The sequence below is a fragment of the Candoia aspera genome, chromosome 2 (assembly GCF_035149785.1).
Source record: "Candoia aspera isolate rCanAsp1 chromosome 2, rCanAsp1.hap2, whole genome shotgun sequence".
In the NCBI taxonomy this organism is placed as follows: Eukaryota; Metazoa; Chordata; class Lepidosauria; order Squamata; family Boidae; genus Candoia; species Candoia aspera.
The window spans coordinates 187,951,387-187,978,346 of NC_086154.1; the positions used below are offsets into that span (position 1 = coordinate 187,951,387).

At 39.9% G+C, this 26,960-nt stretch overlaps 1 protein-coding gene across 1 annotated transcript; it reads right to left on the bottom strand.

Annotated features, from left to right (window-relative positions):
- Positions 1 to 7,906: 7,906 nt before the first annotated feature.
- SNAPC3 (small nuclear RNA activating complex polypeptide 3) lies at positions 7,907 to 26,572 on the bottom strand. The gene is made up of 9 exons (XM_063295059.1): positions 26,239 to 26,572; positions 19,852 to 19,926; positions 17,429 to 17,513; positions 15,868 to 15,972; positions 14,064 to 14,213; positions 10,645 to 10,727; positions 9,610 to 9,774; positions 9,065 to 9,172; positions 7,907 to 8,230 (listed from the first exon to the last, which is right to left on the bottom strand). The coding sequence occupies exons 1-9, from the start codon at positions 26,463 to 26,465 to the stop codon at positions 8,083 to 8,085; spliced, it is 1,146 nt and encodes a 381-aa protein (XP_063151129.1). The 5' UTR covers positions 26,466 to 26,572; the 3' UTR covers positions 7,907 to 8,082.
- Positions 26,573 to 26,960: the final 388 nt, after the last annotated feature.

Sequence of the window (26,960 nt, forward strand, 5' to 3'; positions counted from 1 at the left end):
CAAGTGCAGGCAAGAGGTCCATAGAATTCTAAGAGGGAAAGAGGCAAGTCCAACTCTGCAGGTATCCAATTTTTATTTCATTATTTACCCATTCATTCAATTAAAATATCCATGACAAATGGCTGCTCAGTCACATCAAGTGAAGGGGAGCCTATCACCTCTCTGAGTAATTGGTTCTCATGATTACCTTCTGAAATCAGTACCAAACCAATGCAAACAAACCCCACCAGCTCTGGACGCAGAGAGGCTTTCCTCTCTTCATTTCCAATGAAGGAAATCATTGCCAGTTTATTCAAAGCTGCCACAAAGTTTAGAAGTAGTGTTCTTGATTTTTTTTAATGGCCTTTTTTGGAATAGGTCACTAACGGGGCAACCAATGAAGCTACAGAATGAATTAGTGAATGAAATAGCCATTTCCCCCAAATCAGGCTGGGATGATGAAGCAAGTGAACAGCATGATCCCCTGCTACAATGCATTCAAAACAACTGTACTGTCACTGCTAATGAGACTAAATGCTCCACCTGTCTCAGGGTTCACTTCTTCTCTGGTACCTGCCCCTCCTCTTTCAAGTATTTCATATCCACTAAAACAATCTGCCCCAGTTGGAGTTACTTTTCTATTAACAAAGTTCATTAACAGAATGCAAGATAATGTTCTCTTTCCTCATACAGTGTATTCTGATTTTTTTCTGTGCATCTACTGTTGTTATCAAGGAGCACAACTTCACTCAATGATGGGAAGTTTAGAGTAACATGATCATGGAAGCTATCATCCATAAAATCTAAAAATAAAACCACTAGGATTGTAGAAATATAGCTCCATTAGTAATATAAAAATAGGCGTACAGTAGAAAAAACATGGTCATACTCAGAAGCAACACTTGAGTAGCATTCTTATTTTTTACCCTTCCCTTGGGAAATATGAAAATAGTAAGTTCAGAGACATCAGGCTTTGCACTGAAGCAGTCCTAAATAAAACTTTCAACATCATCAAATTCCCGTACACTTTTATAAATAAATGTGTAACTAAGAAACTGGTAGGTTTCAGATAGCAATTAAATAATTCAGATTTAACAAGGATTCTGCAATAAAGAGGCTGAGAAGACAGCTTGTTTGTCGCTACTGATCAGTCCCAATATCTTGCACCTGCAAGAGAATGCTGTCTGGATGCCAGGAAACTAGTATAATCCTTCACCTATCTAAGATCTTCTGCAGTAGGTGGATTTATGTGGGAAAGCTCCTTAATAGCTGAATTTCCCATCAAAAGCACATGTTGCAATAATGAACGTGCTAGTTGTTAAGGTTTCACAAGTTTTCATTGTCCCACCCCCTGCCCCCGCCATGCTGGATGAAAGCACAAGAAACACACACGCCAACAATGGGGTTGAAGACACAGCCAATGCAGTGCAGCAGGGGTGTCTACAGGATAGATGTCAGAAAAGTCAAGACAATGTGATCGAAGCCCTGCCTGTTCTTTTTGTGTAACGCATATCTTGACTGCCCGGTGGACACCTCAGCGGTACAGAAAACCTGAAATAACAAAACCATTAACACAAAGCCATAGGAAGAAAAAATGAAGTAGCATCACTGGAGAGAAGCCTTGCTGGAATTGCTTCCAATCTGCCATTCAAAACAGTTTTTCTTCAAATAGCAGAACTTGTAGTTTCTTGAAGTACAATGTTCACACCTCACCAAGTAGGCAAGATTTAATTTCTTCTTTCCGTATCAGGTAATGTAGCCTGGTACTTGTGTAGACTATGAAGCCTGAGAATATGCTATCTGAATCATACTCATTTCCATGGGAAAATGTTCTGATTCGACATTTTCTGGAAAACTTGCATCTCTGCCTGGGGACTGCCCAAACAGAGCTTTTACTGCCTTGGAGATACTTAAAGTATCTTGTTGCTTCTTGAAGAGTAAGTGACAAAAGAAATATTTGATTGGGTACAAAAAGTACAGAGAAGGAAGGGATTCTAGAGAAATCAAGGTGGCAGTGTTTGAATCTTTTTTTTTAATGTCTCATTTTTTATGTCCCATTTTTCTAATTAAAAAGGATCTGGACAATTTAGTAACATGCCATCTTCTGGAATGAGTGGAATGCTTAGGCCAAAACTTATATACTCAAAACATGTAAACTGCCCAGAGTCTCTCCTTGGGAGGGAGATGGGCGGTGATAAAGATAGATAGATAGATAGATAGATAGATAGATAGATAGATAGATAGATAGATAGATAGATAAATGTGATGTAATGTAATGTGAAGTCTAGAGATGCAACATTCACCAAAGAAGCACATGGCAATTCTCTGCTTCTGAAACGCTCCTCCTTCTGGAAACCTTTGCCTTAGTTTGAAACTAGAAGCATGTAATTTGCAGCTGTTCTTTGGATCTGGCCTTTTTCTCCTCCAATAGAGTCACCTTTTCATTTCTCCACAGAAACTGCCACAATAATGCATCTATGCAAGCAAGCAACTGATCAGGCTGCTTTAGAGCAGTGTTTCTCAGCCTCAGCAACTTTAAGAAGTGTGAACTTCAATTCCCAGAATTCCCCAGCATGCTTTAGAGGTTGGGAACAGAAGCAGCTGTGACCAGTATTGTGGGATACAAAGATCAGTATGTTGAACCAGACTCTAACCAAGTCCCACCAAAGGAAAATAATGCATCTTGCTGAAAAGTCTGAATATAGTTCTGTGATTTAAAAAACATACAAGGAATATCATCTTACTTGCTCAGCTATAAGTGATGCACACTTTGTAAATTCAGACAAAAAGTTTAGTTTTGAAAAGTAACATTTTGATTCTTCCCTCCCCATTGCGTTATCTTATCCCCTCCTCCCAACCACTCCCCCCCCCCCAACTTCAACCTATCTGGGAATTTTACACTTCTATTTTAAACAGATGAAGGTGAAAGAAGAAAGTGCAAAAGCTGGTTTGCAGCTAAACCTCAAAAAAACCAAGATTATGGCAACCAGCTTGATTGATAACTGGCAAATAGAGGGAGAAAATGTAGAAGCAGTGAAAGACTTTGTATTCCTAGGTGCAAAGATTACTGCAGATGCTGACTGCAGTCAGGAAATCAGAAGACGCTTAATCCTTGGGAGAAGAGCAATGACAAATCTCGATAAAATAGTTAAGAGCAGAGACATCACACTGACAACAAAGGTCCGCATAGTTAAAGCAATGGTGTTCCCTGTAGTAACATATGGCTGCGAGAGCTGGACCATAAGGAAGGCTGAGAGAAGGAAGATCGATGCTTTTGAACTGTGGTGTTGGAGGAAAATTCTGAGAGTGCCTTGGACTGCAAGAAGATCCAACCAGTCCATCCTCCAGGAAATAAAGCCAGACTGCTCACTTGAGGGAATGATATTAAAGGCAAAACTGAAATACTTTGGCCACATAATGAGAAGACAGGACACCCTGGAGAAGATGCTGATGCTAGGGAGAGTGGAAGGCAAAAGGAAGAGGGGCCGACCAAGGGCAAGATGGATGGATGATATTCTAGAGGTGACGGACTCGTCCCTGGGGGAGCTGGGGGTGTTGACGACCGACAGGAAGCTCTGGCGTGGGCTGGTCCATGAAGTCACGAAGAGTCGGAAGCGACTAAACGAATAAACAACAATTTTAAACAGGTTTAAATTACCTTGATATCCAGCATGTTTTAAGGAGAATACCTAACTTTGATCATGAATAGTCACAGCATAAATATGTAAGTCAAACCAAAATGGATTCTCTCTTCCTGATAACGAACCAGATCTGAAGGGAGAAAAAATTGTTTTGCTACAGTCTGGGCTTTGATATTTGACCACTTAAATGCTAACATCATTAAACAAGTTGCCAAAACACAAATACACAGCTGGTGTGGGAAAAATTTAATTAGAATTTGACAGCTGGGTCTTCTGGTAGGTTTGACTCAGAGGAGTCATTCCCCTCCCTCAAAAAAAATACTAAACATAAACCAGACCCAGCTGTTCCATGGCAGCTCCTGGGACTGGTGGAATTAGACTTGTAGTTTTCCATCTGATTTATTGTTCATTGTGTAAACTCAATATAGGACTGAAGGTGGGGATGCAACAGGGTCAGCATAAGGTACAGCTGCATGCAGTGTAATCACGTAGTCTTTAATAGTGGCTGATCTGATAGAAATGATTTGACTTTTCATTCTCAAGCCCTATTTCTCCATCTGCAATGCAATTCTTACCATGGACTTGCAGACACTGAAGCATGCACTCTTATTTTGGATGCTGTTGGGCTCTAGAACTGTGAGGTAATTGCAAGCCAAGTTTTTCTTAACACTGATTATGTGCCATCAAGTTGTTTTTGAATCCTAGCAACCACAGATAAGATTTTCTCTATGACAATCTAACCCTAACTGGTTCTTCAGGTCTTCCAACAGTGCACTCCTTACCACTGTAACTGTCATGTTCGGACTATGAAATGGCCAGGCAGATTTACTAATAAAAGTCTTTATTGAATTAACTATTTACAATAGCAAAAGTTCTTGCAATACATTAGACTGTATAAACAATCAAGTCCACCCAGGTGGCAAGGGACACTCAGGCAACACTGTAGGGTCAGACTATGGCAAGACAGTGAGGCAGAACTTGGGCAATCCTCTGATTGAAGCTGCAAGAATGGAAGGAGCTAGAGTGTGTAGCAAAGAAGAGGCTGAACACTCAGATTTGTACCCTGACACGCAGACTGGATCAGGCTGGTACACGGAGGCTAGCAAGGCTGGGCTGAGGTATCTAGGCAAGGCTTGATTCTGGAGGCAAGACTGGACTTGACTGGAGCGTCTAGGCAAGACTTGGATCTGGAGACAAGACTAGACTGGGCTGGAATGTCTCGGCGAGGCTCAGATCTGGAGACAAGGCTGGACTGGACTGGAGCATCTAGGCAAGGCTGGGCTTGGAAGACAAGACTGGACTGGACTGGAGCGTCTAGGCAAGGCTGAGATCTGGAGGCACACCCAGATCGCGCTGAAGTGACGCAGCGAGGCTTGGAGCTGGACACAAGGCTGTGCTCAGCAGGGATGGCAAGGAGAGGCTCGACTGGAGTGACTTGTGCAGGAAGCAGGCCCGCAATGGCAGAAGGCGCTGGCTCTGGTTCCACGCTGGCTACAGGCAAGGCTTCTGATGCTGGTAAGGACTCTTCCACAGGTGCTGTGAGCTCAAAGGATTGGTTGTCTCCAGCAGCTTGCTCTTGGCGCGCCTGCCTTTTTATTTGCTCCTTTTCATACCGTTTCCCTTTGGCAGCCAATCGGGCTTCTTTCTCTTTTGTGCGCTTCTCTGCTCTCCTCTCTTGAGCATTGATTGGAGGCTTCAAATCTTCCTCCGGAGTTTGCCAATCAGCATCTGCTATTTCTCCCACCCTGCTGAGTCACTTCTTGGTTTTGATTCTTCAAGTCCTTTCTGTAAAGTTTCATTTTCCCCTTCTGATTCTGGATGTTTTGTTTTTGGAGTCAGAAACAGGCTCAAACCTCACAGTAACTGAGTCCATCCACCTGGTCATCCTCTTCTTCTCTTTCCTTCCACCTTTCCCAGCATTAGAGCCTTTTCCAGAAAGCTGGGTCTTCCATTTGTTCAAAGTAGGATAATTTGAGCCTGGTCATTTGTGCCTTGAGTGAGAACTCTGGGTTGATTTGTTTGATGATCCAATGGTTTGTTTTATTGGTTGTGCACATTATTCTTAGGAGACTTCTCCAACCCCAAAGTTCAAAAGGGTCAATAATCTTATCCTACTTTTCCAAGTCCAATTTTCACTTCCATAGTGTCACAGGGAATACCATGGCTTGCATGATTCTGATCTTTGTAGGTATAGACACATAAACTTATCAGATTTGGTCTAAAAACATTCCTTTCAGGAGTGTGATGGGTGTTCAGGTACCATGTTGGCAACCATTGCCCTAATATCAATTAATTATAGTGGACTTCCCCAATATTGCATTCTCCAGATAGACTACAATTATCTGTAATCTCTGGCCAGCATACTAGCTGGAAGATGCAGTTTGTAAATAGTGGAGGACATGAGCAATCATCAAAAAAATTGTTGTACAGTATGTAAATTGGCAATCATCTAAAAATACTTAAATTTCTACAGATACTGAAGTAACTTCTTTTTGTTGCCCAAAGACCTGTACATTGTTACAAGTAGAGAAAAGAACCACTTGGTTATAGTTAAAGTCATGTTATAATCACTGATTTTTCCACCAGAAAAGTTTTATAATGATTCCAGTTTGCTTTTCCAAACCAATTTATCACATATGTTTTGTGGATTTTATGTTATTTTCTTTTACTAAAACTCTATTAAAACAAAAATAGTGCCTGTAACATCATGGAAAATTGCACCTACTCCAACGTACACGCAGAGAAAAAAGATTTTTTGCCTGGGGTTGCTAGGGAGGGAAAGTAGATGTCCTAACTATTACCTCACCACTTGTCTCTAACCTATTAACCGTGCAGCTGCTATTGATTTCTTTGAAAAATTTGATTATGGTGAGACTCAGTAACTACAGTCTTCTTGGCACACAAGCCACAGGATAAGACCCTCCAGTTTCTCAACCAAGAGGGATGCTATCTTCACGGAGACCTTGAGATTTGGAAGAGTTCCTGAAAGAATGGCTTCCTTGCAAGACACAGTCATGACCCAGCTGCCCGAGGGCAGAAAGCAGGAAGACTTGGGCTTTTGCAATGAGGAGAATTTAATGTTTGTGCAGAAACAAGTCCTTTTAAGACAATAGCAGCAACTTTCCTTTATTCAACATCTCAGCAACAATAGGACAGTGTCATCATCCTATTTGCATTCCTCTTTTTGGGAAGATATGTTCATAAAGCTACAAAAATATATATTAAGAAGATTTTTCCAAGTTTGCAATTGTTTAAAAAATGTTTTTATTGCATACAGTTTAAATATATTAAACATTAATGTAAGAAACAGCATCTATAACATCTGTAAGCTGGAAAGAACCTGGAGGTCATGGATATCCACAGAGACTATACAAAGATCCTGCAAGGCTCTGCAGTGAATAAAGAAGATGGCCTGGAAGAACAGAAGGAAGAATAGTTGAGGAATGCCTAAGAGAAAGAAGAATAAAGGGAGCAAGAAGTTAAGGAATAAAAGGTAAATAAGGAAATAGGATGGTTTGGGAGAAAAGAAACGTAGGCACTAGAGGCAGGAGGACCACCAAAAGGATAGAAAGGAAGTTAGGAGGCATGAGAAAATAATCCAAGGAGGCACGTTATTAAAAAAAAAAAGCACACATATCCATTTCTATTTAAATAAATGTATTTGAAAGGTCAGCCACTCAAAGCAACTGAGGTGCACATGAATTCCCAAAAGAAGTGAGAGCTACATAAACTATCACCATTAATGTTATCAGCAGAGCAGTATCATCTACCTAGCAATGCCTAATCTCTCACAGAGAGAAGCACAAGAGACTGTGAGCAAAACATGTGAGAGATGTGGGCATCAGACCTTCATTTTTGTAATCCTGCAATGCTTTGTTAGCGTCACAACACCTAATGAAAATGAATGCTAGATAAAATATGGGGAACATTTATTAACAAAACACTAAAAAACGAACATTATGATATTCTTAAAAAAGCATTGTCTTGCCCTTCAAAAACAAATAATGCCAAGATGAATAAGGAGCCATTGTTCCAGGATGCCAAGCCAGAACAGGACACCATTCTGATCATTTGTCTTTCCTCCTCTAAGTAATTCTTTAGAAAGCAAAGGAAAGGACTATATATTTTTTTCTGCCTGTTGGAAGCAGACTATTAACATAGGCAGAGGGAGACTGAAAGTGACTTTCTGACATGCCTCAACTTTGATACCACTGCAAGGCAAAGGAATTCAGCTTTCATTGGCCTCTGAAATGCATTGATCAAGATGTAATAATAAAATGAAATACATAGACGTGTGTGAGTGTGTGTGTGTGTAAACATACTGAAGTATGTTTAAGTATATTAAGTAGACATATTGAAAAAAAGCTGTTCATTGCTTAACCACAGTGTTGGATGCTCCATTTTCCAACAGGCACTGAAGTAGATACCATATTATTTCATCTTCCATCTTCTTTGAGAAGTCTCAGTTGAAAATCCCTGGATCAACATAAGGGTAGGCAAGGAACTCCCCCAACTTGTTCCCATCTGCATCATAGTGCAGTGTTTGAAAACAGACATCGCAAAAGAATGAGGGCTCTTGTGGAGCAAGACTGTCTTCATTGGTTACCCACCTGTAGGGTCCAATACAAAGAGGGTCACTTGGAAGATATGATTTCATTCATTCATTCATTCATTCATTCATTCATTCATTCATTCATTCATTCATTCATTCTGAGTGCTTTGAAGTTGCATCAATATGTGACTCTAATCAGCCTACAAGAACAGCATACATAAAACAGTACCATAATAAAAAAAAATTATCAAGAATTCCTTACCAACCTACTGAACATTTTAATTATATGGATAACATGGAACAACATTCTTCCAGAGATCTGGATGGCCCCAACCCTGCTGACCTTCTGTAAGGCCCTGAAAACCTGGTTCTTCACTTGAGGCTGCTTTATTTATGTTCCTGATGCATTTCAATCAGTAATGTTTTTCAAGACATACTTTAAAACAGTGTTTTTCAACCTTGGTAACTTTAAGATGTGTGGACTTCAACTTCCAGTATTCCCCAGCCAGCATGCTGGCAAGGAATCCTGGGAGTTGATGTCCACACATCTTAAAGTTATCAAAGTTGAAAAACACTGCTGTAAAATGTAACAAACTGATCAGAAAGCCTATTCTTTATATTACTTCAGTGTTTGTCAACCTTGGCAACTCTAAGATGTGTGGTGTGGACTTTAAGATGTGTGGACTTCAATTCCCAGAATTCCCCAGCCTGCATGCAGGCTGGGGAATTCTAGGAGTTGAAGTCCACACATCTTAAAATTGCCAAGTTTGAAAAACACTGTGTTACTTGGTTTTGCTTTCCTTGTGTTGCCTATTGTTACTGTGGTTTTGATTCTTACTGGGTGTTGTTCAAATTTAGTCCCTCCAACTGAAATATCTATGTTATTACTCACCTGGCTGTGTACATCTTGCATACAAAACACTTTTTAGTCCATAGCCAATGTTTCTTGGTTAATAAGGGATAGAGGCTTCTGTCCAGGCAGTCATCCCGATGAATAAGCCTTGCAAGATAAAAGATTGAAAAAGAGATAGATTAGACTAAACAACTAGTGAAAGAGAAAGAGAGACAGGCACCATTATAATAACAGATATTATTTGTTTCAAGGCAACCAAGGCTACAGAGTAAGTATATATCTATTCATTACAGAAAACGAATATCCAAACAAAAGAGCAAGCACCTACAGAAGTGAAGCGGGAAGAAAGAATTGGCATTACCTCTCCACACGCAAATCAGCCTGCATGAACTGAATATGGTCAGTAAACCCAGAATGGTGGGGTGGGTGGGGAGGAGATTAAAGTAAGTGGATCCCCAGAGAATCAGCAGACAAAGCATAATTACAGATGATAACCCCTTTGCATGCTAACACGTGAAAACAGAACTGAAACATAAAGAATCTCAATTTCCGAACAGAGACTCTGCAAAGGAACAATAGCTTACCTGATATCTGTGATAATAACAATGTGCTCACAGTCTCCTTGATGACCATAAAGGTATGGGAAACCTATTTTTATGTTCAGATCATTAAAGGTGTAGTCTTCCATTTGAGCAGCCTGAAGATTTCCATAACCTCGGTCACGGGATTCTGCCCACTCAATAATTGTCCTGAAATTAGTAGAGACAATATTTTCATTCCCTAAATTGATTATTACTTTTGCTATAGCAATCATCAAAGAGAAAATGTTAAGAAACCAGGTATCCAAGCTAGAATTTGAACATGTTCCTATCAACCACAGTAACATTTTATCTTGGCATCCTGGGCAAGATCTAAATTAAGCCCTAGAGCATGATCGATGGGAACTACAAAGAGATCAGGTTTGTAAACATGTTAAAATGAAGGTGTTGATACCATTGCCTTAAGGGCAGAGCTAACTTTTACAAAGGGTAGTGGGATTTCTTCAAATCCCTGCAATTTTAGTAAGAGACAGCCTGCTCAAATCAGAGCCATGAGGCAACTGCTGATGCATTTAGACATGCGGCAAATTCCAACTTGAAGTCTGCAGTTATCAGGTGATAACTCCAAGAACTTCTGGCTACCGCAGTGCAACAAGATTTGGAGACCAAAAGCTGGGAACCAAAGCCAGAACTAGAAATTCTTTTGAAGAAAAAAAACACGAGCCGAAGAGAATTTGGAGGATAAAATTAGTGGGCAGAAGAGCGATGTAAGCATCCACCTACTTCCTAATTCTGCTCTGTAATCCTACCCCCATCATTTTAAAATCCCTGTCTCCAAGGGTCAAGCTCTGAAATCAAGAGATCTGGGTTGGTAGAAAGGAAGAGGTTCACTCCACTAAATGCCCTTCTTGCCTTCTCTCCAACCTTATCTGTCAGCATCTAGATGCACCCTAACATGGAAATGTCCCACTCATATTATCTTCTTAGGTCAGTAGTTCAACCATGCAATTGCAGCTAACTTGCTGGACAGGCATGCTAGGTTAGTAAGACTGGGATTCACACATGGCAATAATTCTTTACCTGCTCAAATCTCTGCATTCAGCATACCTGCTGTCATTATAAAAAACACCTTCAAAATAAAAGAAGGCAGACTTATAGAGATCCTGGGAAAAAGGAAGACAGATAAAGAAAGGTGAGAAAAAAGCATTAGTTTTGCTAATTAGAATACATAGGATATCACATCTTGAAATGCCAACCAAACTCATCATTATAGCAATATTTGATGCATCAGTAGCTTGATGTTATAGCAATAGCTTTATGCATTTTAAAGAAAAGGCTTCTACAGAGCCTAGCCTTTCCTTAAAATGCATCAGGATAATGTTTACCTTACTACTACATGAGAGAATACTGGGACCATACTGGATGTATGCTAGAAGCACAAAGACAGATAATCCAGCAGGTTTCCCAAAATAACTCTTGGGTCAAAATTGGCCACTACAGAGAAAGGGAATGAGGAGGACGCAGGACAATTTTGTTAGAAGAAAAAGGAGAGGTGACCCACATTTCAGGCACTCTCTCCTCTGGTTAGCTAACTGTAAAGCCTGACATTTACAAACTATTAACTCCCTGAGATAAATTATAAACATCAGTCTCCATCCTTAGTAACCTCATTCCTAGTACAAAACAGACTAAATAATATACATGCAATTAATATGTCTTGGAAAATCTATGATTACTACATAAAAAATGGGTATGTTTGGTTTTTCCCCAACCTATCCATAAATAGATTCACAGAATAGACAAGTTCTTTGCTCAGAGCAGTAACTTCATGGATGATCCATGTTGTTTCATGCTTTCTCCTGGGATGTTACAGGTAGTCCTCACTTAACGACCACAATTGGGACCAGAATTTAGGTTAAGCAATGTGGTCATTAAACGAGACATCATGTGACTGCTTCGCTTAGCAGCCACAATCCCAGCAATTCCCTTTGCTGATATTAAGCGAGAATCACAGGTTGTTAAGCAGACAGAGTCCCAGGTAAGAAGCACGGGTGAGCCTCAGTGGGGTGGGTGCTGCAGTATGGCACAAAGCCCCAGTTGCCCCACAGCCCTGTGCTTCACAGGCTCTGCTGTGCCCAACTGACCTTTGCCATTTTACTCCTGCTGCTAATGAGGTACACCCAGCTGTATGTGAGGCAGCTGCTTGGCTATGCCAAGCCTTCTTCCTGAGGCCACCTTGCACCGTTTTCCAAGCTGTGCATGCCATTCCCCAGCACCGCCTCGGGAAGAAGGCCTGGTGTGGAGCTTTTTTAGCTAGCCCAAGAAGTCAAGCGGACATCCTCTCATCTCTCTGGGCTGGCTGAAAAAGCTCCGTACAAAAATCCTGTCTGGATTTCAGCACGGAGCTTTTTCAGCCAGCCCAAAGAGTTGAGAGGGAGTCCTCTTGGCATGTGGCAGTGGCATGTGACCTTCCTTGCTGGCTTCCCCATTGACCTTCCAGGGAAGCCAGCAGGGAAGATTGCAAATGGCAATCACATGATTGCTGGGCACCTGGCAACCGGTCATACGTGCGAACTGATTGCCAAGGGCTCAGTCTGCGATCACATGACCGTGGGGGCACTGCAATGGCCGTTAATTTTGGGCATGGATCTTAAGTCCATTTTTTCTTCACTATCGTAATTTCAAACAGTCACTGAATGAATGATCGTTAAGTGAGAACTACCTGTATTTTGATTTCCAAGTTTAATCCACAGTTCTGAGATTTCCTGGTAGTCTCCATTCCAAGCAGAAGTATATTTAACATCTGAGTAGTTCTCATAGCTTTCCATTCATAAAGCTATTTCTACCACTGTGCAAAAATAGCTTCTATTCCTCCAATGGTTTAGAATTGAACATACCACTCATTCAAATTAGAAGACATCCAGTCTACCCAACTGCCTCCATTAACATACTACAATTTGGCAGTTGTCTGGCAAATTGGTGTTTTTTATGAATTTAACCAAAATAATACATATCTTCCCTGCACAAAGCATCCATGTCATATTTTCCTTTTTCCCTCCCTTAAATACTAGTAGCCCCCAAACACTACAAAAATATTTCATTTCTAAAGAGGGCAAGTATGTTATATAGCAATAAAATTTGTCCACAAAAGACAGCATTTTACTGATTTTTATCAGCTCATTACCAATGGTCATAACATTGCTCCAGCTGCTGAAAAAAAATGTTCATTATTTTTACTGCAAGCCAAGACACTACAATAAGGTTGCTTTTTTCCCTTTCTAACATACAAAAGAATTCTCCTTAAACTGAATCATGTGCCTGGTAAAGAGAAGTCACAAGTGGCTGAAACCACCACCACCACCACCACTGCTTTCTCACTATTATCCTTGTGTTCCTTCTTCCAGCAAGTAACAGCCTAAGAAGAGCTTTCATTAAGCAACGCCAACTTAAAAGGGATTCAGCATAATTATTAGTGCTTCTACATGCTTTCCCAGTCATGGCATTTAGGAGATGTGTATCTCTGACCTAACATTTTAAATAGGGATGAGAAGTGTAAAGGTTTGGTGCCACAAATGCATACCGGCAAATTTTGAAGATTGATCCCTCCCCCAGCTTTTTCTGTTTTTTCATTGTCACTGAAATATTACCAGAGTTAGAGGAACCCCCCCCCCACTATGAAATATTCATTCCTTAAATGAGTAAAATGCATTTTAAGACATCTGACTCATTCAAAATGCCCATTTATTTATTTACTTTCGCCTGTGGGTCACTTCAATCACAGTCAGATCTAAGCTGCAAATACTCCACATTTGCAACAAAAATTAAAACAGTTTTAAAAAAAAAACATTAACAACCTGCCTCTTAATGCACGATAAAAATAATCGCTCAATAAATCACCTGCAGGCCACTTGCTGAAGGCCTCTTGGAATAGTCAAATTTTAATGGCTTCTTAATTTGACTAGTAGGAAGACTGTTATGAAAGGAAATGTGTTGGAGAATCCTTTCGCTCCATCTTGTAGATAGCAAGCGAGAAACTTGCAGCTCTTGAACAACTTGAGCACAGCTCCTCACAAGTGTACAGCCCCCACACACTCCCATCATCCTCATCATGGGGGGGGGATGAGTATGACCATGGGCATGTGTGTATCTCTCTTATCACAATGGCTTAATCCTTAGTTTTTTTACATTTTTAATTTCCTTGTGCACTTTCCTGAGAACTCTAGATATTGGGCAATCTAGAAGTATAATCCATAAATAAATCAGAAAAATTAAAAGGCTAGTTTAAAAATATTAAAAAGTTCTACTTAGTTCCCACTTATATTCAACTACTTATTACTTGCTCAAATGAAGAAAAAAACAATCTATAGAAACAACCTCATTTGTTTTCCCCAGGAGTGGATAAGCATATTTTCAAAGGATCAGTAACTCAAATTTTAAGAACCTGTTTCAGAATTAAATTCCCCTCTTTGGAGATGCATTAGAAGTCAATGTTATGATACCTTGCTGATATTTTCTGGGGCCTGATCAGGATGATTGCTGAACTCCCCACCAATCTGAAGGTCACTAACACAGGAAATGCAATCTCGGAGCTCAGTAAGTTTTTGGGTCCCCAGGACCAACAGGGTCTGATACGGCTTTCGGAGCTTATGCTATAAAACAGAGACAGAGAGGGCAAGAAATGATCAATCAAAACATTTCTGACTGGCTGAATTCACACATCAGGCTAAGCCAAAATGTAATTTGTGTAGTTGTAGTTTAGCAAGTTGAAACCAGCCATTCCATCTGCTGCAAGGAATGTAACCAGTCAACTCTATCATTACTTCTCCATATCTAAATGTATAGTAGACAGTAATGTCCTTGCATTAAGCTGTTTCTTACAGGAAGCCAAGACTAAATATTATTCAAGTTAGAGAATTACCACATATGAGATTTATATCATGAAGGCTACCAGATCTGAACTGTTCAAATCCAGGAGCTCTCTTCGCTGCTGTCTAGCAATCATCTGGATTTTGGCAGCCCAAATCTAGTACTCCTAATGCTATCCTTAACTGAAGAATACATTTGGCTACAAACAATACACACAAGCTTTATGCTGGCTGGGTTCCTATCATAATGAACTGTTTGACTTTAGTTCAGTGTCATGGTCACTGTTGCGATGTTCGCTCCATCGTAACGGTTCGCATGCCAGAGTGTTGATGCGTGTTCCTGGCTGGGAGGGTGCTGCTGATAAACCTTGTACGGGGAGATGTGTGGGGCTGTGCCAGGAAGGAATGTGTTTGGGTTATCTCTTAAATGTTAAGGTCTTTTTGCCCGTCGATCAGCAGAGCTCGTTAGGAGCACCTGGGAATGTGGGATTGTTCTGTATGCAAGGGGGGGGGTCGTTGTTGGAAACGGAGCTATTTAGTTCGAGTTTAGGCACACTTTTCTCATTCTCAGCTTTCTCTGTTTGCACTCTATTCTAAATAAAACCAGACCTTAAACTTAGATATGGAGTCTGAGCATTTTAGTTGAGTAAGGCAATTGTTACATTCAGCATATTGTGCAAACTCATTCAACAGTAATTTACTGAACAACCCACAGTTAAATAAACTATAGCTCAGTGTGATGCCTGATCTAGCCACAGAATCAGTTCATTACTCCAAATAACTCAGTAGGGTCTCTATACTGACTGGCAACAGGGTTTCAAATAAAAGTCCCTCCTTCTCTACCTCAAAATGCCAAAAACTGGACCTGGGATTTTCTGCATGCACAGAGGATACTCAGCTTTCCTGTTTTCTGTAAATCTGTATTCATGTCTAAGGAAGGATACAGAAGTCATATTCAACTGCAGTCCCAGACAGACCATTGAACTGTGAAAGGAATCTAGGGTTGTCTCTAAACAAAGTCTTGGCTACAACAAGCCTGCTGTGAGGTCTGGAAGGAGATGCATTTCTGCTAGAGATGTAATCTGCTGTGAATGAAACTAGCCTTGCCAAAAAAAAAAAAGGAAGTCATGTTGCTGAGAAGGGGTTGGGCTCTGCCTCACAATGACATTCTGGGATTACTCTGGGAAGGATTAGGATGTTCTCTATTGACAGTCTGCATTATGTAGGATATAGCCAAAGTTAGAATTACTTTTCTTTAGAATTAATGGCATCTTGTGTTCTGAAAACCTTCTGCAGACAAGTAGACTCTATTTTGTCAAGGAAATGTTGCAAAAGGACCAAATTTCAGCACACTAGAATTTCCCACACACATTCCCCCAAATAAAATGATCTATTTGCTAAGAAGCCATTAAAATAGATGCTAAGCTTAATTACTAACCTTTTGAAATATAACTGGATAAAAAATATTGAGAGTTAAAACAAGCTCAGTTTCGTCAATTAGATTCCCTGGATCTTTTGGCCTCTTTCCAATTGCATGGGATTCCTAGGAAAATAATACATTGGAAAGTTAATCCGATGTTTCCAACAGAAATCAAAACATGTGCATAGATACTCTATCAGCCATTTCCAACCCTCCAGATGTGTTGGGAAAACAATTTTCAGAATTCCTTCCCAACACAGGGTGACAGATAGGGGAAAGACTGTACTCTGTACTCCCTTTACTTAAATAATTTCAAAATTCTCAATTTCTGCCTCACTTTGTTACTTATGGAGGAGAGGTCTGAATGCAACCTTCAGTGTTGTTATAATTCAACCTCACTGAATAGATTTTTTTTGCCTACTGAGGGAGGGAGAAAACATCTCCATTCACTGTAAGTTGCTAAGAACACTGTTGGTCAACTTCATTACCATCACTGGGGTACATAACTCACTGACTTAAGCGGAGCTTATTCAGGAAAAACATACATAAATTGGACCATAAATAAATATAATTTATTTATGGTCCAAGATAGATTAATAGGTACTGCTTCGGCGGGCAGGTAACGGCGTTCCGTGTAGTCATGCCGGCCACATGACCACAGAAGTGTCTACAGACAAACGCCAGCTTTTCGGCTTTGAAACAGAGATGAGCACCGCCCCCTAGAGTCGGACACGACTGGACTTAATGTCAAGGGAAACCTTTACCTTTACTATGCTGTTGGCATCTATGCTTTTTAGCATCATTGTTAGTATTTCATAAATTATCAAGCAATTTTCTGCCAAGATTAAATAATTGATGTAGCTGCATTTCTAAGGGATAACTCAAGTCCAAGGAAATCCAGCCAACTATGATTTTATCTTAACCAGCAATTCATGCGTCTAAACACTCTTAGTGAGCTAAGCTGACCATAAATCAGACATTTCTCAAGAACTATTTACAGAAGTTTCTTTGTCCACCAGCAACCAGTACCAAAGTATGATCTCTGTATCAATAATATTAAGGGGTGTGCCTTTAACTGCAAAACTGTGGACATTATTGCAAACTCTTCACCTCACACAAGCTTGGCAGGTATAAGGAAAGTTCAGTCACTTCCCATGTAGGCCCATCTTCTTCATTTTAAGAAGGAATGGGGAAGTCTGCTTGAAATAGAGCTTGATCAAGCAATGTGAATGGCAGAATCCATCTTAATTAGCAAGTAATGCTGGGGAACAATTCCAACCTTTTACTGAATTGTGGATATACAAGCAAAAGGACATGGTACTTCCTTTCCACACAATCTGTCAAATTCCTAAGTGTTGGGCTGCCGATCAAATTGCCAAAATGTCATACTTGGCTTAGAATAAGACACAAGGTCAATAATTGCTATGCAACTTCCATCAAACTGCACCCTGTGACAGCTACTGTGGCAAGGCCTTATTGACATTAGAACATAAAATCTTGCAATTCTTTAATGATTGTATAGCTGGAATAGCTTAGATATACAATAAATGAAGGGTAATGGCAAGAAGGGAGGCTTTACCATCTCATGAATAAATGTTTCTTGTCTACATGCACGATCAACAATGATGGTTTCTTCTCGCCTCTCCAGAGCCTTCTGCCGAATTCTATAAACGGGAAGAAGGAAAGAAGGGAAAGGAATGGATTCCTAAATCCAAATGCAGGATCTAACACTCTTTTAAATAAACCTTATAAAATCCAGAATTAAACATCACATTAGAACTCAGCAACTTTTGATTCCAAACCAAGCTCATTCATCGAACAGTCTAAGAAAGTATTATGTAAAATCCTCATAAGAAGACAATTTATCTTGCAGAGTTTTGGAAACAAGTGTACAATGGTGTGGATTTCTATAGGTATCAAACTGTATCAAACACATGATTCAAAATATTCTTTTAACAGTAAACTCTGATAAATCAAAGTAATACAAACCAATACAACTTCATTTGGACATACAGGGATTTTAAAATAACAACATTTTACTATTGGCTCTGATTTCTAGGTTTCAAAACTATCTAAGATCAATAGGGTGGGAAGCAATATTCTTAAGAGTGGGTTGGGCAAAAAAAAAAATCATCCCAGACAAATCAATACTGACAGAAAGAGCTTCTTACTCATTCATTGCATACTAGAATAATTTTATTGATATCTGTCTGTACTGAGAAGATATATTAACAAAACCTATTTCCCAGCAGAATAAACAATGATTATTTGGGTAGCTACTTTTTCCTTTAAGAAACTTTCAGTCCTATAAGTGTTTCAGTGCCAGCTCAAATAAGCCTTTGTCTACTTACACATTTTCACCAATTCTGTCTGTTGACAGGTTAGCTATATCTGCCTTATATTTACTGCCTTTTCTGTTTTTATTTAAATAATATGGTGTCAAGTACTTTTATTGTAGAGTGTAACATCTTAAATATACTTGTATACCACTGCAGGGTACCCAAAGATGAAGCACTTGCATATTCAAGGATGGAGAGCTTTATTAATAAATAATTAAGAAACGATTAATTTAGATCATCCAAATGTAAAGGCAGGACCTAGAAAGTGAGGGCAGAAATGTAGTTAATAAACTTATCTTCAATTTCCTAGAACCCAGAGCTATCTGCCAGGTATGGTAAAAAAAGTCAAGATGATGTCCATGATGGTGTGAATGGAGATCAGCCTATTTTTCATGTGTGACACAGATAAAAAAACAGGTGAAGTGCCAATCACCCACTACAGCTGCCATCTTGACCTTTTTGACTACACCTTGTGAGGACCAATTTTACAGAATGATTTCACAACTAAGTGCCTTCTGGATATGTGGGATGATCCTGGGCAGCTTTGCAAAGAGTTTAATATAGGAGTAGGCCATCTGAACAGCCAAGGACACGGTCATGGTCCAACAAGACCCATTTACCAGAAAGTAATGTCAGAAAACAGTTCCCTACCATTCCTTCTGGCCCCAGATGCTCTCAAGTACCTCAGCTTCACTTTGCCCCCTTTTTCCTCCCCCTTAACTTTGTCCACAGGCCTATCACTGATTAATAAATAAAGGCTGGTCAATGACCAAAAATAAAGAACTTTGACTTTAATTAGCAAATACGTATGTTAGAAGCTGTTGCTTTATTTTGCAGTATGGCAGCTTGCCATCTGATGTTAAAGGCTATTGACAGTATGATGGGAGGAGAAATTCCCTGGGGTCAAGGGACGCATATGTGCATCCTTCATTGCTTATCCCTGATCTAAGATGGTTGAAAATACACCATGTTGGAAGAAGGTTAATCACAGTTACAGAGCAGTACTTGCTTTTAATGTTATTTCTGTGTTTTTACATAGAGAAACCCATTCCTCAGAAGTACCAATAATCAGAATGACTGGTTTAACTTGATAGGCCTAACTGTCTCAGCCTCCTAGAAGGAAGGAAAACTCAACAGACAAGGGGAGATAATTTATGTTGTATCACTTTCCTACAGTTACATTTTTATTTCTTAACTTCTGAAACACCAATTTCCCTTCGCTGGACAATGCAGGGGAACTGCACAACTGTGTTAAATAGTTATTTATTTATTTATTTGACTGATAAACTGCTTCACTCTAGAGGCCCTAGGCAGTGTACAAAACCAAAACACCATACAAGGAACAATGTAATAAAAAAACAATAAAACTGGAAACACTTACAAACTACAATGGCACTCATCTTCCCACAGCTATTTAATAAACAAAAGTCTCCTTTTCCACAAATATCCCATAAATTTAGCATTCAGCAATGACCTAAAGTACATGCTAGAAGTATTCAGTCAGGCAAACTAACTGAACTAAGCCATCACAGTTTGCTTGCTTTGGCTTGGCATGTTTATAAATCTGCTCACTGCCTTAGTTCATAAACTGTACTTAAAACTAATCATGGCTTAGAATAAACTAAACTAATCAGAATTGCAACTGAAATGAAATTCAATATACTTAAGAGTTATTAAGTTGGTATCTTCAGGTATCACTTGTGAATCTTCTTTATCAGAGCTCTTCAGTGCAGCAATGCTAAAAACAATATAAAAAATAAAAAATTAATTCTATGCTCATAGGAAAAGTCAACTTGTAAACATATAGGAACATATAGAAACATACTATGATACAACTACATGTAGGAAGTAAACCTAGATCCTAGACAATTGCCAAGAAAATGTTTTCAGACTAGATGTCCAGTGCTACTGTAGATTTTTCTCTTTCAAGCAGAAACAGTATGGCTGGATTCATACATCACATTAAAACACAATGTAATCAGTTTCTTTCTGATTAGTGTGTTCAATAGACTAGCTATTGTGGTTTCTGAACAATGTTTATGGCTTAGTGGATTGTGTGAACCCAGAAAATTGAGACTTGTTACCATGGTTTGGCAAATAAAGAGTATGAACCAAGTCTGCCCTTAAGACTACTGGTAGAAAATAGACTATTTTTCATATTTAGAATGAAGAAAGCCAACCCATTGTTCATTACTACCAGCTTCTGATTCCTGGTGGGTACTCACATGAAAGAGAAATGCTCTTTTATGCAAAGAAACCAGTAAGAAGTAACTAAAAAAAATTAACAGTTCTTTAATACAGAAAACTACTGTAACAGGCAAAACATTTTTTGTCTACCATGCTAACTTCTACAGCCGGTAGTGATTTTGTATAGAAGAACAGCTTTTGCTCATTTCCTGTTAGTAAAAACTAGGCATTCATGTATTAAGAAACATGGAGCTGAGACAAAGGTTAGCGGCTCCTAATCTGCCTCTACGCACAACGTGCAGTGAAGTTTTCCCATGACCCCATCATCATCTTAATGGCGTGCATTCTCTTTCCCCACATCTTTGGCTGCTATAGAAATATATAAATATACAAAAAAGGACGTCAGGAGAAATTTCATGTTATAAACAGAAACCAGATGTAGGGACACTATTTTAACAGACAAACTTGGCTTTCCTCAAAATGAAGTCCTCTCCTTATGCTTGCTTCATACTATATCTGAGCCTTTCCTATAAATATCCGAAGTTGAAAGTGCCTTGCAATACATATTTGTAGAGATCCCAATTGGTTGCAGTCTCTTGTTCAGTCTGTTGAACTATTTGCATTTCAATTTACAGCAGGTTGCCAATCCGAACACCAATATAATGCAAAAACCTTTTTTAAAAGAACACAAACAAGCAAGCACACACATAGTACAACTTTATTCTAAAAGAATGAGTATATTTTCATGTTTGGAAAGGAAAAGGACATCCACAGGCTTAAGGACATAGCACTGTCACCCATATAGTTGAGATTTTCCCTTTCCATATAGGAACCAATAGATTCTAAATCTGGAAATACTACAACTAATATTTAGCTCTAATACTAAGCAGAGCATTCATAACCAAAAAGAAAAATATCAACCTCAGAAGTCCACTGGAGTGGCTTGGGGTCAATCACTCTCACCCCAACCCCACAGGATTGTAGCTATAGGGAAAAAATAGGGGAGGACTTTCAGAGATGAAAGGAACTGAAGACGACCATGGCAAGTAGACCAGCTCTTCGTAATTCCTCTCCAGACAAGAAGAGGACTTGAGATCACCCACAAGTGCCCCAGACAGTTGCTCTTTCCGAGGAGACCGCAAGACAGCAGTCTCTGGAGGGTTTAGAGCTCTGGGAGAAAGGGAATAGCCATCTTGCTCAAACTGCAGTCAGCACCTTTAAAAGGACTCTGGGTTTGCATACTTCCTTTTCTAATCACTTCAGGAAATTGCTTGTTAACTGCTTTTCAGCTATTAGGAACCTTTGGATCGACAAGTCTGAAAACATCAGGTGAGTTTTCCTTCAAACCTTAGTGAAAGAAGTTTTAAATACAAGTTTAAGGACTTTATTTTTTTTTCTGGAATAAACAGCAAAAGGGTGATAAGAATCTTGATTTTATAAAGTTAAAAACTGACTAAGGGTCCAGATGGATTTGAAATAAGACTTTGGAATTAATTATAAGAATCCTTCCCATGGGAAAATGCTTTTATTTTGAATTCTTTTAAAAAAAACAGGATGAGATTTTTAAGGCTGAATGCTAGAGGGAACCAGAAGAAATTAAAGACTGCAATTAAAGGAGAACACTTAAATTTGACTTACTAATACAATGGAGCAAAATATTTTATTGAAGGATATTTTTGAACAATGGACCCAGAAGTTAATATTAAGAATGTCTGCCATTATAGATTGTTGTTGTTGTTTATTCGTTTAGTCGCTTCCGACTCTTCGTGACTTCATGGACCAGCCCACGCCAGAGCTTCCTGTCGGTCGTCAACACCCCCAGCTCCCCCAGGGACGAGTCCGTCACCTCTAGAATATCATCCATCCATCTTGCCCTTGGTCGGCCCCTCTTCCTTTTGCCTTCCACTCTCCCTAGCATCAGCATCTTCTCCAGGGTGTCCTGTCTTCTCATTATGTGGCCAAAGTATTTCAGTTTTGCCTTTAATATCATTCCCTCAAGTGAGCAGTCTGGCTTTATTTCCTGGAGGATGGACTGGTTGGATCTTCTTGCAGTCCAAGGCACTCTCAGAATTTTCCTCCAACACCGCCATTATAGATAGACTGTGTTTAAAAGATATTATGGAAAAAGTTTTACCTGACAAGATTGAGACTGATCTGAAAGTGGATTTTAAAATGATAGGCTACAAGAATGATATGGAAAAAGATGCTACAGTGGACATAAAAATGAAACTGGCTGATGTCTTAATAATTAAAAGGGGTACACAAATAACAAACCAAGAGAGTGACCAGGATAATTTTCCTACATTGGAATTACAAAAGAGGCTTGTTAAAGCTTTGAAGAATTTTGTGAGATGGGACAAGGAAAAAAGGAAAAGAATTCAAGTTCTAAGACATTATTTGAAAGGACTAAAGATTGTTAAAAGTAAAAAAGAAGGTATATAAAGTTGGTTTAATAGACTTTTGATCAGGACTGAAACAACGAGGTTTTAAGGATGTGGTTATGGCTAAGAGATGGGATATGGGAAGAAGAGATCATTTGCTGTATTTTAAGAGAAGGTGGTAAGTTACTAAAATCGTTTATACTTGTGATGAAGGGGAAGTCATTTCTTTAATATTTTTTTTCTTTTTCTTTACTATATTATTATTTTTTATTTTTCTATTTTTTTTATTTTCTGCACTTTGTATTTTTTTTTGTTTGTATTAGTTTTTATCTTTTTCATTGTAATTTTTAATAAAATTATTATTAAAAAAAGGAAAAATAGAGAGCACTCTCTACCACCTTGAGCACCTGAATGAAAGGTGGGATAGAAATCAATTTATTGTGTTTTCTCTTTGATATACGTTTTTACTTCAGTGTCCAAGGACAAACACAGAGACTGCAGTTCCAAAGGGAAGCTGCATAGTCAGAAGATTCCAGGGACAGACAGCATGCCCACCCCTCGAACACAGGACTTTGAGTCCATTCCAGCCTTGATAGTGTTATAGAGAGGCAAAGGTCTTGCATTGTGTGGAACAAAGGGGTTTTGGTTTTGTTTTGTATGTAAAAATACATCCTGTGTCAAAAAGTTGCAAGTGATCACCCTCATCCTGTTAATGGAGTTGGGCTAGGGCATAACAATAATATAATATAGGTTACAGCACTCCTTGAATGTGGGTCACTGGAATATTGCAGTGGGGTGTAAAGTCAAGCTAAAACAGAGGTTTAAAATTATCCTGCAGGTACTGCTGCTATTCTTATCATATCACTGAGAGATTTCAGTAGTCAATGACAAAGCCCAATAAACAATAATAATGGGTTATAAAGTAGCCTGAATCCATTTCAGGGAAGCTACAAGTCCACTTTTTACGGGTACAGTTTTATTGATTGATTGACTGATTATGTGCCATCAAGCTGGTATCAACTCTTTGTGTTATATTTCCCCATTAATCTCAGAGAGGCTTAATTCTGAGCAAGCATACACATGATCAGGCTGAAAGTATAATTAGGGCTGCAGATTTTATCCCCAACCTATGTAAACCTATGTTTATACTGAAAAAAAATGAGCTCCTGAATTTAACAGGACTTAAGTGAGGAGAGAACTCAAAGTGGGTTAATGTTGGCCAACATTGTCTGAACTTGGAAACTAAGCAGAGTGGGTTTGGTTAATCCTTGGATGGGAGACTACCAGAGAATATCAGGGTGGAAGGCTAGACTGGGTATTCAAAGAACATTTTGGAAAAAGATAAGGGCAAAGCACTTTCACACTTTTACTAAAAAACCTGCATAAACATGTCCATAAAATTCTTAGGAACCTTGAGAGGGGAGGAAAGAAGTCTATTTCCTACCATTGCTGCTCCCACAGAAGGTAGCATAGGTTACTTTCAGGGAGACTGATAGGTTCCTGACCATGTCCTACCCCTTGTCACCTACCAATGGGTAACCAACTACTGCCATGAACGTGCAGTTGGGTAAGGTTCAGAGTTCAAGCAGGCTTTCCCCCAATTTCTCTTTGAAAATGATTCATTTCAACTCTATGGGGACTGATATTACCAGCACTATGCTAGAGATTTTCATACCACTCGATTAAATGTAAATAGAAAGGGACCATTTCCTCTTTCCCCTTGTCTCCTTCCTGCAATGCTTCTCCCTCAAAACCACTTCCCTTCAAGCTACTGTTCTTCTTGTAAGGAGGGGAAACACCCACACCCACGCATACATGCCTGCCCCTACCCCCAAGTTAGCAACAGTGTGTTTAGTTAATGAATGGAGTTAAGAGTATTCCAGGCATTCCCTGCTCCTTCATCTGCCATCCCTCTTATGTTCCAACTGATCAGGTATAGCAATGTTTCTCAGACTTGGTAAGTTTAAGATATGTGGACTTCAACTCGTATCTTCCCAGTTTTTCCAGACTGGGCTTTGCGGGGCGGGGAGGTGCTTAGGCAGCTCATGGTCTAAATTTTTTTCCACCACTGCCCCCAAGTTCTGCTCCAATCAGCCTCTGCTTTGTTGGAGGAACTGCTCAGAGCCTACTTGAAAACCCTTTGCAGCAAGTCTCCAGTTCCCATGATTCTGGACACTTGGTATCTAAGCCTGAGCCAGAGATTGTAATCACAAAAGGGTTTTAAAAGCTCTTGCCATAAGAATACTAACTTCTTGATGTTGGGGTGGCCATAGGAATCCTGTGAATATTTTATTTTAATCCTCTATCTTCTGTAAGATCCTCATTCCACAAGGTCTATATTCCCAGATGTCAACCACCAAGAGTGCAAAGGAACTGACTACACCACTAAGGTGTCTGGTCTCTCTAGCACAGCCTTTCTCAACCTTTTGACCCTGGAGGAACCCTTGAAATATTTTTCAGGCCTCGGGGATCCCCTGCACATTCAGGCTCAAATATAGGCCAGAAGTTACAAAATTATTATATTCGTTTCATGTGTAGGCCTGTGTATATGCATTAACAGTGTTCTTAAACTAAAAAAAAAAAAGAATGAAACTTACCTCTTTAATGCGTAGTTGCCCAAATTTGAAATAATTTTAAAAAATAAATCAAGATCTTCCAGGGAACCCCTAATGACCTCTTGCGGAACCCTGGGGGTCTACAGAACCCTGGTTGAGAAACCACAGCACAAATAGTTGCAGAGCTGCAGAGCCTGCAGCCAGATGTGAGGGGTGGTCCCACAGCAGGCCTGTCTGGGTCAACTGGAGCTCAGCCTCTGAAGGCTCCTTTTCTACATGCCCTAGAATTGGCAGAGCTTGTGCGCCATATGAAGGAAAGTGCTTTTTCATGCTTGGGCACCTTTGACTGTCTTCAACCTGCCTCAGGAGATGGAGACTTAGGTGGGAGGTCATACCATCAAGAAAAGGTTAATAGGGTATCTTTGTTACCTGTCTTGTGGAACATCACCTCTCTCCTGGTGAGACTGGCCCCATCCCTGATGTCCTTCTGGAAGTCCCTCAAAACTTGGCTGTGTGAACAGGCATGGGGGTCTCAAGGAAATGGTGATTTAATGAGGTGGTTACATTTTTTGTAACATCTAATGCTCTCTCCTAGCCTTTTAATAATAATATTAATTTTTAATTGTGGAATGTTTTGTAATATTGTCACTTTATAGCTTTTTATGGTGCGCCATCCAGAGTCACGTGTTGTGAGATGGGCGGCCTTACAAATATGATAGATTAGATCAAGCAAGCAAGGAGGAATGTGTGTGAATGAGCTGTAGCTGAGGATAACTCTGCACACACGCCCATTCTACGCAGGTTTACTCAAAAATAAACCACGGTTGAGGTCAAAACAAAAGGCATTCAAGGGGTGAGATTCATATAGTCCGGGGGTCGCAAAATTGCAACGCGCCATACAGTTAGCCAGGAAGCGGGATGAGCTACCTGCACACAGCCCTCAACTCTGCCGCGATCTCCGGCGTGCAGAGAAAATCCTCCATCAGCGCCGCCTCGTCGTCCGCAGGTTCCGCCTGCTGGAGAGACACGTCTTCCTTGCGCAGCGCCTCCTTCCAAAGAGCCCCAAAGGCGCCCACGTGGAACGCCCGAGTGTTCAGCTCCACGGTCTCATAATCGGGGATATTGCCTCTGGAACCGCTACCGCTTCCAGCCATTTTTGCACCAGGAGGTAGTGGAGAAGGGGCGAGGCGAGACTGGCAGTGGAGTCCCAGTGGCTTCTGGAGCTTGTAGTTTCTTTCTCTCCAAACCGTAGAGACTTGTCGCAGGATTCGGCCACGCAAACGGCATTTCCGACATTGCTGAACTATAACTTCCAGCGGACTCAGCCAACAAGGGATGCTGGGAGTTGTAGTTCAAATTCATTGGAGGGTGCACAAGTCGCTCACTGCTTCAAGCGACTGGAAGCGTTTGCTTATTTTTCCAGCAAATTGCGGAAAGAGCCAGGCGCCTCAGGCCCGTATCTGCGGATTATTTTTCTTTATTTAAATAACGATCGTGCAATTAGAAGAGAATGAAGCCAGAGCGGCAGCGATTGGGTACCCATTAGATTGTGCCTAGCTTTAAATTCTGCCGTAATTTTACGTAACTTTAAAATCGTGCTTGCTTGCTTGCTTATTTATTTATTTATTATCCCGCCTTTATTATTTTTA